An 18,690-nucleotide genomic window follows, 5' to 3' on the forward strand; every position below is an offset into this window, starting at 1 on the left:
GGATCTCTTTTTCGCTCCTTCACTTGATGATCTCATCAGCTCGCCTGCATTTAATGACCATCTCTAGGCAAATAATTCTCAAATCGGCCTTTTCTGCCCCGAGCCTCTGCTGAGCTCCTGTCTCCCACCTCCAGCTGCCTTTCAAACATCCCAAACTGGAATTCCAATAAATAGCTTACACTCCATTTGTCCAAAACTGAACTCGTATTATTATTATTATATTAACGAGAGCAACCCCATCATCCGGGGCTTCAGGCTCACAAGCTCAGAGTCATCCTGGATTCCTCCCTATCTCTCACCTCTCCCCTTTCCATCCTTCCCCCCTCCCCAGTGAAAGTGTTGCTTCCTCCCTCCCTCCCTCCTTCCTTCCTTCCTTCCTATCCTATCCTTTCTTCCTTCCTTCTTTGTTCCTCTCTCCATCCCTCCCTCCATCCTTCCTTCCTTCCTTCCTTCCTTCTCTTTCTTCCTCCCTCCCTCCTTCCTTCCCTCCCTCCACCTTTCTTTCTTTCTTTCTTTCTTTCTTTCTTCTTTCTTTCTTTCTTTCTTTCTTTCTTTCTTTCTTTCTTTCTTCTTTCTTTCTTTCTTTCTTTCTTTCTTTCTTTCTTCTTTCTTTCTTTCTTTCCTTCCATCCTATTCTTCCTTCCTTCCTTTTTATCCTATCCTTCTTTCGTTCCTTCTTATCCTATCCTATCCTTCCTTCCTTCTTATCCTATCCTTCCTTCCTTCCTTCTTATCCTATCCTTCCTTCCTTCCTTCTTATCCTATCCTTCCTTCCTTCCTTCTTATCCTATCCTTCCTTCCTTCCTTCTTATCCTATCCTTCCTTTCTTCCTTCTTATCCTATCCTTCCTTCCTATCCTAACTTTCCTTCCTTCCTTCCTAGCCTATTCTATCCTTCCTTTCTTCCTATCCTAACTTTCCTTCCTTCCTTCCTTCCTATCCTATCCTTCCTTCCTTCCTTCCCTTTCTAATCTATCCTATCTTATCCTTCCTTCCTTTCTTTTCTCAGTATCATTCAAGGCAGTTGTCTTCTAATTCTTTCAAAGGAAGCAAATTCTTATTAAGAGTTGCCCTTTTGACTCACCTGTGCCAAAATGTTTGTGGCAGCCCTTTTTGTAGTGGCAAGAAACTGGAAACTGAGTGGATGCCCATTAGTTGGGGAATGGCTGAACAAGTTGTGGTATACAAATGTTATAGAATATTATTGTTCTATAAGAAATGATGAGCAGGATGATTTCAGAGAGACCTGGAGAGACTAATATAAACTGATGCTGAGTGAAGTCAGTAGAACCAAGGAAACATTATACAAAGGAACAACAAGATTATGTGATGATCAACTTTGATGGGCGTAACTCTTTAGCAATAAGGTGATTCAGGCCAATTCTATTAGACTTGTGATGGAGAGAGCCATCTGCATCCAGAAAGAGGACTATGGGGATTGAATGTGGATCTCAACATAGTATTTTCACTTTATTGTTGTTTGCTTTATTTTCTTTCTCATTTTTTTTTCCTTTTTTGATCTGATTTTCCTTGGGCAGAATGATAAATGTATATGTATATATATATATATATATATGAATTTTACATGTTTAATAGATATTGGATTACTTGCTCTGTAGGGGAAGGAGCAAAGGGGAAAGGAGGAGAAAAATTTGGAACATGAGTTTTTACAAGGGTGAAAGTTGAAAACTATCTTCGTATGTATTTTGAAAATAAAAAGCTATTGTTAAAAATTTTTTTTAAAAAAGTGTTGCCAAGGTCTGTCAGTCTCACCTTGTAGCATCTCTTGAATAATCTGTCTTCTCACCTGTGACCCTTTCATCCCTCTGGGGCAGGCCTTCCTCACGTCACATCTAAATTATCAATAACCTGAGAGTGGATTCGCCTGCCTCGAGTCTTGGCCCACTTCGATCCATTCTCCATTCAGCTACCAAAGTGATTTTGCTAAAGTGGAAGTCAGATCATGTCGTTATCCACATTCAATAAACTCCAGTGGACCCCTATTGCCTCCGTCCTTCATCATCCGGCCCCTCCCTACCTTTCCAGTCTCCTTCCACCTTCCTTCCTCTCCACTATGAACTCTTTGATCCAGGGACACCTGCCTCCTGGCTGTTTCACCAAAACCCTCCACCTTTTGGACGTTTTGTCAGGTGCTTAGCACAGTGCCTGGAACATAGCAGATGCTTAATAAATGGTCCTTGATTGGTTGATTCTTGCATTTTTTCCTTTTTAAATCTTTCTTACAAGGAATGACTCCCTGAGAAGGAGAGGGAAGGTAAGTATTCAACAAGAAATATGATGGAAAAGGAAAAAAAAATAAATAAAAATAAAATAAATAGGAGAAATATAAAAATAAAAAATAGGAGATCCTCTTTTTGCAGAGATGGAAGACTACAGATATGGAATACTAAACACAACCTTCATGATCGGTTTTCTCTCTTTCTTTGGTAGAAGGGATGGCTCCCCCACAAACTCCCCAACATTGAAGTTTATCATCCTTAGCAGTTTCTGCTAAGTTAATGGGAGCTAGGTGGTTTGACAGGTTTCTCCTCTTTTGTATTTCTGATGATTAGATCTTTTAAAGAGTTTTTCAGGTAGTTATTTGTAATTTTTTTCTTTTGAGAAATGAACGTTCAAGTTTTTTGACCCCCCAGGGAGAATATCTTAGGACAACACATTTCCCTCCCATGGTTCTTTTACCTTCTCTTTGCATTGATTTCTGTTCTGCAAGTCCTTTTTTTATGTTTACTAATCAGAGTCCTCCATTTTGTCTCTTAGAATCTCTTTCATTTGACAAACATATAAGAATTTTGATTTTGTGACATCAAAAGCCATTATGGTTGATTCACTTGGTATTTTTTGCGGTATGCTGGGTAAGATCTCCTAAATGCTATCCATCCTGACTCCAGAGTGTGAGCTCAGGAGAAACTGAACAAGGGTCCGGAATACAGCGCCCAATACGGAATACCACCTGTATTGTCTCTCTATCGGTACGTCAGATCTAGGACAGACGCTACAAAAGAACTGGGAGTTGGATCCAGAATCAAAAAGAGAGCAAGCTGGTCTGTGTTTGGGAAAGGGCAGGATGTTGTCATGACGCCAAGTGATTTGTCCAAGGCAGCAAAGCAAAGAAATGCTGGATTGGGGATGGGAATTGGATTTATAGCTAGAAGAGACCTCAGAGGTCAGTTTCATTTAACAAAGGAGAAAGCTGAGACCCAGAGAAGGGAAGCAGCTGACCCACAGATACACGGGTAGAGGCAGGATTTGAACCCAGGCCCTCTGAGACTGGATCCAGCATTCTTTTTACTGTATGCTTTCTGATTCTAAGACCAATGTTCTTTTTTAATATCAAAATATTGATATTTTATTTTATTTCCTTCCCTACCTTGTCATTTTCTACTATCAACGCCCTCCCTCCCCCCCTCTCCCCAGTGGTATAGTAGATAGAATACTGGCCTTGGGAGTCAAGGGGACCTGCATTCAAATCCTGCCTCTGATATTCACTAGCAGTGTAAATCCTGGGCAAGTCACTTTACTGTTTTGGGCCTCAGTTTCCTCCTCTGTAAAATGAAGATGGTGGAGGACCCACTATCTACTCAGCACAGTGCTTGGCATAGAGTAATAAATCCTGACACATGACCTCTGATGTTCTCTCCAACTTTAGATCTGTGATCCTAGTGTGTGACGTTGGCCAGGTGATTTCACTTCCCTGGGCCTGAGTTTCCTCTCCTTTTTTCCTCTCATCTCCTCCTTTTTTTCCTCCTAAAATTCAAGAATGGATGGCCTCCAGGGTCTCTTAGTGAAGTAAAATATATCCCAGCATTCCCTTCACTGCACACTTAGCCTCTGGCTCTCTGAATCAGGGATTATGTATTCTAGGAATGGCCACGACTGGAGAGGTGCCAAAGAAGGGAGTGGGCCCCTCAAAGAAAAGGGGGAAGGTGTGAACCAAAGCACTTTGGTGGAAGAGTGGGAATTTATCCCAAATACCACCCACATTGGCAGTTGAGGGGGGCTCCGGGCTGGGGAAGGACAAGGTCAAGCAGAATTGGAACGAGGGGGAGAGGTGGATAGGGGGAAAAAAGATCTTCTTCCCCAGGCAGTAGTTTTGGACAGCAGTGATTGGGAAAGAGATTGGAAAGTAAGGCAAAGGGAAAAACCAGCCCAGAATTAATGAAACGTGTCTCTGAAGAGTTAGTGATAGTGAAACATTAATTAGCTTTTGCTGAACCGTTCTGGAGCCAGCTACAAATCAGAGCCTGATTTATTATTTTGATGATTGCCTGGATTTAAGAAAGTAATGGAGAAAAGTGTTGGGAATATTGCTGGGAGGAGAGCTGGTTGTTAAACACCAGCATACCATCAGCATAAGGATGCCATCATTATTGGGACCAGGTGAATTTACCTCAGGTGTTATAGGCTGGGTAACAAGGTTCCAGGGGAGGAGAGGAGGCCTGTCAGATCTTGAACTAGGCTCTCTTTGGATAAAGGACAGAAGAACATGGAAGAAAGAATGGTGGATTAGGAGCAAGAGAATCTGAGTTCAAATCCCTACCCTGCTTATTTACTACAACTATAACCTTGGCCACATAGCCTCTCTAGTAGCTTTCAATTGGTGATCCTGGCTTTGGGCAAAGAAATTATTTAACAAAGTACTGTGAGAAAGTTGGGGAGGAGAGATGACTTTGGGGTGGGATGAAGTAAAGGAGGGGGTCTGGGTAGTCTCTCCAGGCCTCTCTGAAATCATCCTGCTGGTCATTTCTTACAGAACAATAATATTCCATAGATTCATATACCATAATTTATTCAGCCACTCTCCAATTGATGGGCATCCACTCACTTTCCAGTTTCTTGCCATTACAAGAAGGGCTGCTACAAACATTTTTGCACCTGTGGGTCCCTTTAGGAAAGGACATCTTAAAAGGACAGGCAGGGAAGGGCAGTTCTAAGAGCTTGGAGGAAAAAAAACAATGAGTAGAACCAGTAATTTGCAATGGTCTTGTTGAAAAAGCCTCCTCACAATTACAAATAATTTTGCCTTTGCAACTATTTGTTCATTGTGAAACATACGGTGCTTCAAGTGCCTTAAGCAAATCCCACTTTCTTTGGAAATTAGGAACAAGGGAAACTGTTTCAAAACCTTTAGAAAACTTTTATCATCTGGATCATTCTGCCTAAAAATTTTCAAAAAGATCAGTTTTAAAGCAGATTAATATTATAGAAAATGGGGGGGGGGTGTCATGGTAGGCGGTATTGATTTTCAGCTACCATCATTGTTAATTCTTCTCTCAATCTGGAAGTCAGGGTCAAATTTCAAAATCTCCAAGAATAAACTGATTCCTTCAAAGGTAAGTATGGAACTCTTTTCCCTATCCCAACAAAATGAAAAAAAAAAAGAAAAGAAGGAAGGAGGAAAGGAAAAAAGAAGGGAAGAAGTGAGGGAGGGAGGGAAGGAGGGACAAAGAGAGGGAAGGGAAGAAGGAAGGAAGAAAAGAATAGGAGAAAAGAAGAGAAGGGGAAAAAAGAGAAAAAGAGAAAGAATGAAGAAATCTGACAGTTTGAGTCACTTTTCTTTCTGGACATCGGTCTCCCCATGAGTCCCGTGTTTTATACGAGAGAGCTGGCCAAAATTGGGGCTGGTATCTGATGAAAGCATTAAGGTTTATTTAAATAAGGTAATGATGGTCTTTGAAAATAAGTGCAGGAACCTATCAGATTGGCATACATTGCAGAAAAGGAAAATGACAAATGTTGGAAGGGATCTGGAAAAACTGGGATATGAATTCACTCCTGGTGGAGCTGCAAACTGGAGCAATCGTTCTGGAGAACAACTTGCAACTACGTCTAAAGGGCTATAAAATTGTGCATGTTCTTTGACCCAGCAATGCTACTACTAGGTTTATCTTATAAGGAGATCAAAGAAAAGGGGAAAGGACTTATTTGTACAACAGTATTTATGGCACCTCTTGGTAGAGAGGAATTGAACATTGAGGGATGCCCATCAATTGGGGAATGGCTAAATAAGTCCATTCAAGCTAACCCCAGAAAAAAATAATGTTAAAAATGAGTAAATAATAGTGAGGTGTTTTGTTTTTGGTCTTTTTGGGGAGGTTTCTGAGGCAATTGGGGTTGAGTGACTGGCCCAGGGTCACACAGCTAGGAAGTGTTAAGTGTCTGAGGCCAGATTTGAACTGGGGTCCTCCTGACTTCAGGGCTGGTGCTCTATCCACTGCGGTACCTAGCTGCCCCTACTGGGGTGTTTTTTAAAAGTGCAGGAAAAAAATGTCAAAAACATGGGGTAGTGTGGAAAGCGCCAACTCTGGAATCGGAGGACGTGGATTCAAATTTTAGCTCAATTCTACCTTTGTGACCTTGGCTAAGTCCCTTCCCTGCCGTGGGCCTCAGTTTCCTCCTCTGTAAAATGGGGTGAGCAATAGATGGCCTCTCAGTTCCCTTCTAGCTCTTCATCTAGGATCCCATGATCTCAGATGATGGTTTCCTGGCAGAAACCAAAGATAGAGACATCAATCGTTGCTCCAGGAAGGATTAGTCCAACAGCTTTGTTAGTTCATGGTGATCTTTAGATACTGAACATTTTTGTAGGAACAGTGAATGAACATAGAAGAAAACACCGGTTACTGCAATTGTAATGGTTTGTTCTTTGTAATTATTTAATGGGAGACAGGAAAAAGAAATAGAAGAGAGAAAAAATAAATGCATGTTTAAAATAAAATAAATGGGCTAAATCCCCACCCCAGAATACATAATCAAATAGCTGTCTATGTGAAATTAGGACTCTACAAAGAGTCCTTTGGTCCCATTCAAAATAATTTGCCTCTGGTGAAGCAACATCTTAGAAAATGAAGTCGATGGGTTTTACGAATCATTGCTAACAATAAAGCTAATGGAGGTGATGGAGTTCCTGCTGAACTATTAAAGTTTAAATTTTAGTTTAAAGTTTAAATTATTTGATTTCCTTCTCAGGTTCTTTTTACCTTATTTCTAAGTCTGATTTTTCTTGTGCAGCAAAATAACTGTATGGATATGTGAACTATATATTGTATTTAGCATGTACTTTAACATATTTAACATGTATGGGTCTACCTGCCATCTGAGGGGGGAAGGAGGGGAAAAGTTGGAATAGAAGGTTTGGCAAGGGTCGATGCTGAAAAATTACCCATGCATATATCATGTAAATAAAAAGCTATAATAAAAAAATAAAGTTTAAATTAAACTTCAAATGACTGAAGTTCTTTAAAGGCTGCATTCAATACGCCAGCAAATTTGGCAAACTGACCAGTGGCCACTAGATTGGCAAAGATCTGTTTATGTCTCAGTCCTAAAGAAGGGCAATGCCAAGGAATGTTCAAATTCCCAACCAAATGTACTCATTTCATCTGCCAGCAAGGTTATCCTTAAGTTTCTAAGGAGGTAGGCTTCAACAATATATGAACCAAGAATTACCAGAAGAGCAGGCTGGTTTTCAAAGAGTCAGAGGAATTAGAGACCAAATTGCCAAAGTTACTGGATTATGTAGGAAGCAAGAGAGTTGAAGAAAAACATCTATTTCTACTTCATCGACTACACTAAAGCCTCTGAAGTTGTGGGACACAACAAAATGTGTCTGGTTCTCAAAGACATGGGAGGACCAGATCACCTGACTTTTCTCCTGAAGAACCTGTGTGTGGGCCAAGAAGCAGTAGTTGGAACAAAACATGGAACAATTGATCGATTTAAGATTGGAAAAGGAATATGACAAGACGTGTATATTGTTCCCTAATTTACATAACTTATTGCAGAGGGAGATGCCAAGCTGGAATAATATCAACAAATTCAGATATGCTTATGAGACCAGATGTCAGAAAGCGAAAAGGAATTTGGAAGCCGCTCGATGAGGGTGTAATGTAAAAGCTGGCTTGACGCTTAACAAAAAAAATCTAAGATTTTGGCAATTGATCCCATCTTTTTCTGGCAAATCCGAGAAAGGAGAAATAGAAGCAGTGTTGATTTTATATTCTTGGGCTCAAAGATCACTATAGATGGTGACTACAGCCATGAAATTTTAAAATGCTTGCTCCTTGTAAGGAAAGCTATGGAAAATCTGGAGAGCATACTAAAAAGCAAAAACATCACTTTCTTGACAAATGTCCTTATAGTCAAAACTACAGTTTTTACAGTGGCAATGTATTGCCTTTGAGAGTTGGACTATAAGGAAAAGCTGGAGAATTGAGACCTTCAAATTGTGGTCCTGGAGAAGATTTTAGAATCCCTTGGACAGTAAGAAGGTCCAATTAGTCAATACTTAAAGAAATTAGTTCAGCTATTTGCTGGAACATCAAATACTGAAGCAGAAATTTAAATACTTTGGCCATATAATGAGAAGACGGGACTCACTGGAAAAGCCCCTGATCAAAGGCAAAAGGAGAAGGGAATGGAAGAGGATGAGATTGAGAGTGTCATGGAAGTAACAAATATGAACTTGGACAGAGGTCAAGAGATAGTGGAGGATGGAAGGGCCTTATGGTGATTACTTTTAAGGGATCAACACAGTTGTATCTTTAATCATTGGTTGGGCACTGCCTGAGTCAAATTGAGACCTGTTAAAAAGCTTAGCTTAAAAAGGTCAAGGTCTCCCACTGCATCCGGGACCATCTCCAGTTGTCTTGCTCCATGTCTTGCCAATGAACCCAGATGGCTCTGGAGGGGAAAATGAGGCAGGGGACCTTGCGGAGAAGCCCTACCTCACATCAATCCAATTCACTTGCATGTTTTGACATCACATCCCTGATGTCACGGTCCTCTTAGAGAATGAAGGACAAAACAACAGGAAAAGGCATTAGTAGTAGTGGCGGTGCTGGGAGTGGAGAAAAGAACACCGATCAGAAAATCCAGGTTCCAATCCTGGCCCTGACAATGAATAATTTTATGGACCCTATCGGTAGGTAGTTGCTAGAGACCTGGACTCCAAGCCAGGAACACCTGGGTCAAAGGCCAGCTTCTGACACATACTAACTACTCACATGACCCTGGGCGAGTGACTTTCACTTGAGGACTTCAGGCAACACTATGAGACTGTAAGCTAAAGAGAAAAGTCTCAACTTGCCTCGGTAGAGAGAGTTTCCTCACCAGGATTTCACTATAGCAATGAAAGTCCAAGTTTAGTGCTAATCTCTATCTTGATAACCTAGATAAGTCACTTATTCTCATTTTACTCATCTATGAAATAAGGAAAGGTGTTATTTACCTCACAGAGTTATTATGAGGAAAGTAAGACGTGTGAGACGTAGATTACGTGGCTTCTTAAAAACACATACATATATAATTAACCTTTAAATTTAACACACGGCTTTCTGTTTCGCAATAGATTTAACTTTCTATTTATATTTTTCTTAGGTTCCTAGTTTTCTCAAAACTTTCTCTAACGGTTTCAATTACAGCCTATTCTCTCAAAGCAACAAATAAGGTCAGAATTATTCCAAAGCAGTTCCAGCTCTTATTTCTAGCTTAAATGGTTTTCCTATTTTAGCATTTGGAAGGAAAACATTTCATCATATCCACCGGTGGATGTTAACCTCTGACAGGAAGAGCATGGGTTCTATATGTCATACTTAGCATAACATGTATGCTTCATCCAAACAATCCATGAAGTGGTTTGGGAATTCTTTTCATCTTGCTTTCCCGACTCCCTCTCAGGCACATCCCCTAGGCATTGGGAAACACCCAAGGCTTTCCAGTCAGAAAGGACAGAAAGTCGCTCTGGATCCAATTCCCAACCTCTCCTATATCGTTATTGCTATCTCTGGCAGAGATGAGATAGACCCAGCTGCAAAGGGCTTTTAACTACAGAGGGGACATTGTTTCATTTAGCTCTCTGATGATAAATGAGTTCTGACTTAGCCTGTTCTAGTCTCATTTCTGCCTTTCCCAGTCTCCTAAAATATGTATTATTTGGCAGGGTAGCAGAAGTGGGTTCCGTTGAATTAATATTTGCTAAATGTCAGGAGCTTTCTAGTTAGGGCCATCTATTAGTGAGGTTCAGTTCTAGCTGGAAACAAGAGCCTGTGGGCACCCAGGACTGTTGGTTAGAACTTGGGTCATTTGAGTGTCAGAATATCTTCAGGCTTCAACAGGCTTCCCTTCCTCCCACCCCCAGCAGCAACATAGTCTTTTACATTGATCTCATTTCATCTTCACAATCACCTAGGGAGGTTAGTACTAAGAAATTACTATCCCTATTTGGGAGAAAACAAGCATATATCCAGGTAGACTTTGCCCATGGCCACGTAGCTGCTTTTAGCCAATGGGATATGAACGCAGGTCTTCTGAATTCTCACCACTACAACTAGATCTCAGACTGTATTCTAGAGAAGGTGGTAGAAAAGTAACTGAAACCAATTCTTCCTTATAATAAAGGATATCTGCTGTTGTTCTCTACACCAGAGGTGTCAAACTCAGCTATGCTGCCTGAACTAAACTCAAATGTAATTGGGACATGTTTAATAAAAGAAATAAAAGTACAGTGCAACATAGATAATACCAATTTGTAGTTTTCTTAGTCAATCCGTGGCCTTTGGGGATCACTACTGCTCTATACTATTAAAGAGAATCTATGATGGCAATGACAGCAGAGTTGCACCTTGCCACAAAGACCACAGCAAATAAAGTCTAATTCCAAGACAGATAATAGAATAAGGATTAAAGGCTGTGGAAGAAAGGTTACTAGAGGGGAGGAAGAAATGGTGGAGAGCATTTGGATTATTAGCAGACAAAGAAACAGAATTAATATTGTCATACTCTATACTACAGACCAACTACCAGAAACAAACCTAGCACAGGCAAGCTATAGAAATGTCGTTCAGTCATTTTTTCAGTTGTATCTGGATTTGGGATTTCTTTGGCAGGGATATTGAAGTGGTTTGCCATTTCCTTCTCCAGTTCATTTTCCAAATGAAGAAACTGAGGCAAACAGGGTGAATTTACTTTCTCAGGGTCACATAGCTAGTATGTATCTGAGACTATCAGGAAGAGGAGTGTTTCTGGTTCCAAGCCCAGTGCTCTATCCACTGTGCCATCCAAATGCCCCAGTTATAGAAGGAAAGGGGGCCAATTTTCCAAACAGACTGGAATACTTGATGAAAATCATAGTAAATAATGATTTCTTGCCATACCTTAGTGATAATTTCATACCACAAAAGGTAGGAGAATCTATGAGGGGGAAAAACCTTCTCTTTTGGGACACAAGTCTCACTAATGAGTATCTGGTTGCTGGGAGGTAGGGGAGAGAAAAGGGGAATGACTGTCCCATCCTAGAATCTGTGCCAGGCACAGACATATATTCTAGATTGGCACATTGTACACTTACAGGAGCAATTTCAAAGGATTCAGAGAAAGGTTAGGTAAAATCCTATGGCCTAAAATTTTATATGGTAAGTCAGCTCTCAAAAACGAAATTTTTGAAAGACTCAAACAGAAACAATCCTAGGAAAGAAAAGGGGGAGCAATCTAAACAGCCTAACGTGGATGCATAGGGAACCTGATCAACCAATAGATTTCTTAAAAGGCTTGTATAAAAGATGGAAACAAAAGCAACTAGCGGAGGATAAATACAAAAATATGTCCCGGTCCAGTAAGAAGGCTGGTCAGAGGTGGTCATCCTGAAGGCATAGAGAATAAGATTTGGGGCTTATTTTTTTTCAATGCTTTATTGAGAAAAGATGAATGAAGAACGGACAGAATTGGTGCTCAGAGATAATGAGATGATAGACAATGGAGAAAAGACAAGAGTTGCTTGATTATTCATTTGTTTCTGACTTATCTGGATTAAGGGCAAACCAAATATCATTAGTGAGGGCAAGCAAAGTAAGGAGATAGTAAATGAGCCCTTAACTACTAAGTCTAAAGCATTTTGCCAACATGAACCACATTCTCCAGGATTAAAAGAACTTACTGATGAAGTGCCTGAGATATCATCAATGATACCTGAATCATGAGAGAGAACAAGAGAATTGCTGCAGGATTGAAATGTCCTGATTTACAAAAATGGAAACTTTGAACTCTGGAAAGGTTTTAATATTATTATTAGTAATAAGAGTAAAGGAATGGTTGGTGGTGGAAGCAAGTCATCACAAAGAGCTAGAATGTTTTTCTCAAGAATAGATTATGCCAAAAAATTGGAAATTGAAGGGATGCCCATCAACTGAGGAATGGCTGCACAAGCTATGGTATATTATAAATATAATGAAATATTATTGTTGTATATGATGAGCAGGCAGATTTTGGAAAAACCTGGAAAAACTTACATCTACTGATGCTGAATTAAGTGAGCAGAACCAGGAGAACATTGTACACAGTAAGCAACATTGTGTGATGATCAACTATGATAGACTTAGCTTTTCTCAGCAATGAAAGGATCCAAGGCAATTCCAAGGGATTCATGATGGAAAATGCTGACCACATCCAAAGAGTTTGAATGCAGATCAAAGCACACTATTTTCTCTTTAAAATTTTTTTCTTTCTCATGGTTTTTCCCTTTTGTTCCAAGTCTTCTCTCACAACATGACTAATGTGGAAATATATTTAACATGATTGTACATGTATAGCCTATATCAGATTGCTTGCTGTCTTGGGGCGGGGGGAGGGAAAGAACAGAAGAAAAATTTGGAGCTCAAAATCTAACAGATGAATGCTGAAAACTATCTTTACATGTTTGGAAAAAAACCCAAAATACTATTAAGTAAAATAAAATAAAATAAAGGTATTGCCAGATTAACCTCATGTCATTTTTTAAAACAGGTTACTAGATTAGCTGATCAGAGAATACAATATGATTTTCCTAGATTTTAACCAATCTAATTTAATTGACAATGTATCTCATGCTAACTTGGTAGAAAAGATAAGTGAGCAGGCTGCTAGTATAGATGAATGTGGAATATGTGAATGGTTCATAGTAATTATCGATGGCTCCATGTCGATTTGGTAAGATGTCTCTAGCGAAGTGCCTCCAAGATCTATGGTAGTTTCTATGATGTCTAACATTTTAATCAAAGACCTGAGATTAAGGAATAAATAAGGTACGCTTGTCAAATCTGTATATAACACAAAGCTGGGAGAAATAACTACAACACAATGAATGGCAAGTGCCAGGGCCCAAAAAGGTCTCAAAAGGCTTACATTATTGTGCTAAAACGAGTAAGATGAAACTACACGGGGAGAAATGCATAGTCACATTCTTATATTCAAAAAATCAACAACACAAGCACAAGATGGAAGTGGAATAGCTAGACAAAGGTTTGTCTGAAAAGGATCTCGAGATTTTAGCAGGCTACACACATGTTCAACAGAATGATATGGCAGCTGACAAAATTAAAGAGTGAGCTAAGATTTAAGAAACATTTATAAAGCATCTGGTGTGTGTCAAACACTGCGCTAAGTGCTAGGTATACAAAGACAGGGAAGGGAAAAGAAAAGGAGTTTCTATTCCAATGGAGAGACCCAATGTGGAAGACTAGGGAGATCCCACTGTACTCTGGCCCTGCTCAGATTACATCTGGAGTTTTGGTTAGTTCTAGGCACCACATTTTAGGTAGGACACGGATGACTATCCAGAGGACAAACAAGATAGTGAAAAGAGTGGAGTTCATGCCATATGATTGGCTAAAGGAATAAAAAAAAAAAAAACTCTCAAGGGTGGAGAGTCAGGAAGACTAAAGCACAGAATGGAAATAGTTACCATGAAGTCTTAGTTGGTACATACATTCTAATTCTATAGGTTGAAGGGCCCTTAGGGGCCAGCTAGTGGAACCTCTTCATTTTACAGAGAAAAAGAAGCACCTCCCCAACTGAGGTGAAGGACTTGTATGAGATTACACATGGGATCCTAAATGAACAACTGCAAGTTTCTTCCCAACTTGGAGATTGTGTGGAACTATGGGACTCCTTGAACTCTAATCCCAGACAGTATTGTGAAAATAGGGTTAGAGGTCCAGCAAAGTTCCACTATGCCTAGATGTTTGGTTTGCCCAGGGATTTTTTGGCAAGGGTAATCCTAAAACTGCTTTCTGAATCCCTTCTCGGACTCACCCTCAGGGCATAATAAAACCTTACTTCTAAGATGTAATCTTAGTTGCCCCACTCAGCTTGTCCCCATAACACCGCAATTACTTTTAATTTTCTTGCAACTGTGGTTGAAAATACTGTGTGTATGTGTCATTTCTGTGTTTATTCATTTACATAGGATTTGGTATCAAAGTAAATGATTACTTTGTGAGAGTTTCATTTGCAACTTGAAAAAAAAATGTCTATTTTCTGTTTCTTCCACACTATATATGAAATAATTTAAATAAGTAGTTTGGACCTGTGATTTCTTGGTTTTAGATTAGTCAGTCGAATATAATAATGGAGTGTCAAAGCTGCCAATTAAATATTACATCTGATCCTTGTGATGTTGAAAGCCTTTAAAACTTGGCTTCCTATTATTCTCATTTTGTCCCTTGGTTCTTTTATATTGAAAATTAAAAAAAAAACAACAACAAATCTAATTCTCTGAGTTGGTAACTATGTCCCTTTCATCATTATATAGCATTCTGGCCTGTTTCAAGGTATTCCAAATGAAATTAAAGTTTATTTTATCTTATCATTACCACTTTCCTATTCTTAAATTTGAAGTTGCACAACATATTTTAAACCAAGATTTCAAATTTGAGTCTCCTGCCCTTTTTGTGCATTGATTCCCAAAAGCTATGTATTTTTTATCTATTCTGTAACATTATCCCTTTAAATAAAATAATTCATATCCTTAACATTTACATCTTAACCCTCCTCTCTTTCATTACATTTTAAAAAATGTCAGATGGAAACATTTATATTTCTTTCACAAAGCCTAATCATTTTGCTCTGCAATCAATTATAGGTAACCACAGGTTTAAATTCTATTATACCAAATATTTATTTGGACTTTTCAATGCTGAACTTTTGCCAAATTCCTTGAAGTTATCCTGGTTGCTCAACATTATTTTTATGCCTTCAAATTAAATGTCCAAATTTGTAGTAGATGTAGGAAATGTGACTTTCAGATCCAAGCCTATTCTTTTAAAATTTTGCCAATGTCCCCTTGCCATGGCTGAGAAATTTGGAGAGATTTTGATCTGTACTTGAAGTACTTTTTTCTTCACTATTGTAAAATTAAATTATATTTCTTCTAGATGTGCCAGAGTCCCCCAATTCCACAGAGGTGCCAGTTTGAGTCTATTCTGTGTTCTCCAATTATTTCTACACAAATGTAGTTGTTTTTTTTTTTGTGATCACTTCTGGGATTCTAAGTAGTACATGGTTTGAGAGTCTTTAAACCTTTTAAGTACTTTTTGGCATTCTGTGACTTTTAGGATTTGTCCAGTTATATTAGAAGGAAACATGGACACGCGTCTTGTAACTGCATTGGACATGTTGTAGAAAAATTAAGCTCAGGTGACCAAAATCCAAAACTTTTTACCCACTCACATTGCCTCGAAAAGTGTATTGAGGATAAAGTGGGATCTATGAGGTAAATAACTAGACAAGTGTTAGATATTATAATTTGCTGAACTTTGCTCGGATACTTAATTTGTGCTTCTACTGTCATTTTGATTTTCTGTGTTCTGCATTGAGAGGCAGCATGACTCCATGCTGTAGTGGTTCTCAAAGGAGAATCTGAGTGTCCCTGAAACCATTTCAGGGTATACATGAGGCCAAACTAGTTTCACATTAATACCAAAATGTTTTAATTTCTAATATGGTCAGATCTGATAGATATAACCTACATAAACAAAAGCTCTTTGGAAAAAGGATCCTTAATCATTTTTATAAGTGTAAAAGGGGTTCTGAGACCAATTTGAGAACCATATATATGGAAAGATGGTCTCAGGGCCAGAAAGATGTCTATTTAAATCCTATCTCTGATACAGAATAACGGCTGGGCAAGTACTCCAAGCAAGTCCCTAGGACTTAAGTTGCAGAGAGGGAATTTACCAATTCAACCTGCATTGGTGGAAGGAGTTTCCTGACCTATACCAGCAAAGTCTCAAGGCTGGTCCCTCTCTTTGCTTTCCATTTTTCCTCTATCTCTTCCTTGACTTTTTGGAAGCTGAATTACTCTCTGTCTTTAATGTGATCATCCAATTTATTTTCCTAGTATTTGTGGGACTGATTCTGCTGGCATTTGTGTTTCATTTTTTCCCTTGGTTCTTATTGAAAAATATAAAAACAAATCCAGTCCTTTGACTTGGAACAGTATTCTGTCTCTTTGTTGATTAAATTTATTCAATCAGAATAAACTGATACTGAAGGTGACCCTCTTTCAGTGGGGGTCTGGGTCATCCCTGAAGCTGGAGTCAGAATAGAGGGAATTTGATCAATGGATCTGGATCTGGAGTAAGAGTACTTGGGGTTCCAAAGCTAGCTATGAGTAACCCAGGGAAAATCCTTCAATTTTCTCAGAATCTCAGTCTCCTCATCTATAAAATGAGGACAATATTCTATTCCAACTCCATCTATGATTCCAATTCCAGCCCCAGCCCAGAAGGTAGTTACCACAGTCACTGCCAGATGCTACCAGCTTGTGACCCACTATCGCCCTAAAGGGGGCCCTTCCTTTCATTCTTCTCTTGCTTCTTGGTCTACCTACATGGCAGGCCTGGACAAAAAAGCTCAATCTCCTATTCAGACCCTTTGGTCCTAGTCTCAGGGGAGCAGTCTCAGGCCTTGCTCCCTTCTCTGTCTCCTTCCCAGTAGTGGTTTCAGGCTTCCTCTTCTTATTTTGAGGGGTTAATTTTGTTATATCCCCACAGGTTTTGTTTTGGGGATCTGGGGAGAGCTGGTTCCCCGAAGTCTCTTTTGTTCAGGACGTTTCTCTCCAAGAAGCGTATTCTAACAATGATTAAAGGATGAGTTCTACCTGAAGCATTTTTCAATGACAGACAGGATTTCTCTCCACTAAGAATAAGAGGAGACGCCATAAAGTCTGCCACTTGAGGGCTGTCTCTCCTGCATCAATTACATTCACAGAATTTCTCTCCACTATGAACTTTCTGATGTCTAATAAGATGTGAGTTCCTACTGAAGGCTTTTTCACATTCATTACATTCATAGGGTTTCTCTCCAGTATGGATTCTATGATGCCGAATCAAGTGTGATCTCCCCCCAAAGGCTTTCCCACACTCATTGCATTCATAGGGTTTTTCTCCATTGTGAATACTATGATGATCATTAAGAGCTGATCTCCACCTGAAAGTTTTCCCACACTCCTTACACTCATAAGGTTTCTCCCCACTATGGATTCTCTGGTGTCCGATCAGGTATGAGCTTCTACTGAAGGCTTTCCCACATTCAGTACATTCATAGGGTTTTTCTCCACTATGAATTTTTTGATGTTGAATGAGGTGTGAACTCCAGATGAAGGCAATCCCACACTCATTACACTTATAAGGTTTCTCTCCACTGTGAACTTTTTGATGTCCAATAAGGGATGATCTCTGACTGAAGGCCTTTCCACATTCGTTACACTCATAGGGCTTTTCTGCATTGTGAATACTCTGATGTCGAATGAGGTGTGAGCTCCTGCTGAAGGCTTTCCCACATTCAGTACATTTATACGGTTTCTCAGTCCTGCGATTTCTCATGTGTCTCACGAATTCTGAATTTTGCTTGAGGGGACGGTTAAACGAATCATAACTCAGGGGCTGCTCTCTCATCAGATCTCCCTCATGGGTAATCAGATGGCGGCTTGGCGCACAGCTCCATTCTTGTCCATGGGACGCGTGGTTATTCTCTGTAACCCTCTTCCTGGGGATGATGGTCATAATAAGCTTGGTATTGGGGGGCTTTGAAGGGGAGTACCTGGGTCTCTTCTCTGCTGGGTTTTGCCGGGACCCCTTTAACTTACTAAGATAGACAGAGGGTTCTACAAGTTTGCTGCCTTGCTCCATGGGGATCCCCGCTAACAAAATCCACCCAGATTCATCTTTAGACATTTCCCGATTATGAAGAGATTCCATGTTGCCCTTCTCCGGTCGATCATCTGAAATGATAAGAACAAAACATTAATGTCATCTGTTCTCTGTAGTGAGAGCAAAGAAACTGAGTTTGAAGCCAAGGAATGAAATTAGTGCTTGGGTGACATTTTTCTGCTGCTTTACAGATCTGAGTTTGTTGTTTGTTGTTCAGTCATGGCTGACTCTTTGTGACCCCCCATTTGGAATTTTCTTGATCAAGATATTGGTCTTGGGTTTACATATGAGAAAACTGAGGCAAATAGAGGGAAGTGACCTGCCCAGGGTCACACAGATAGTAAGTGTCTGAGGCCAGATTTGAACGTGGGAAGATAAGTCTTTTTGACTCCAGACCCAGAACTCTCTGCACAGCACCACCTAGCTGTCCCAGATTTAAGTCTACAAATCCTCAAATTCTACTTTACACTTGGATATAGCAACTTCTCATTTCTAAGATACTAGACATCCATTATCTCATTTGATCCTCATAACTTTCCCTGTGGCTTTATTACCTTCATTTTAAAGATAAGGAGCCCAGGGCATCTTAGTATTGGCCTAAGATCACATGGCTAGCAAATGGCAAAGCCAGCACTAGAATCAAGGCTTTTGGATTCCTAGGCCATTCATTGTCTTTTCCATAATCTGGCTGTAGGCTACTTTTCTAGATT

General features: G+C 39.7%; 1 protein-coding gene across 2 annotated transcripts in view; it reads right to left on the minus strand.

Moving 5' to 3' along the window:
- Positions 1-14,846: 14,846 nt before the first annotated feature.
- The window catches only part of LOC127543065 (zinc finger protein 501-like), a 32,287-nt gene continuing 28,443 nt past the window's right edge, over positions 14,847-18,690 (minus strand). For both annotated transcript variants that reach the window (XM_051969056.1, XM_051969055.1), the window contains one exon: positions 14,847-18,051. In XM_051969056.1, the coding sequence (XP_051825016.1) occupies positions 17,024-18,051 (1,028 nt within the window). In that variant the 3' untranslated portion in view covers positions 14,847-17,023. The remainder of the gene's footprint in view (positions 18,052-18,690) is intronic.

The sequence above is a fragment of the Antechinus flavipes genome, chromosome X, assembly GCF_016432865.1.
Source record: "Antechinus flavipes isolate AdamAnt ecotype Samford, QLD, Australia chromosome X, AdamAnt_v2, whole genome shotgun sequence".
Classification (NCBI taxonomy): Eukaryota; Metazoa; Chordata; class Mammalia; order Dasyuromorphia; family Dasyuridae; genus Antechinus; species Antechinus flavipes.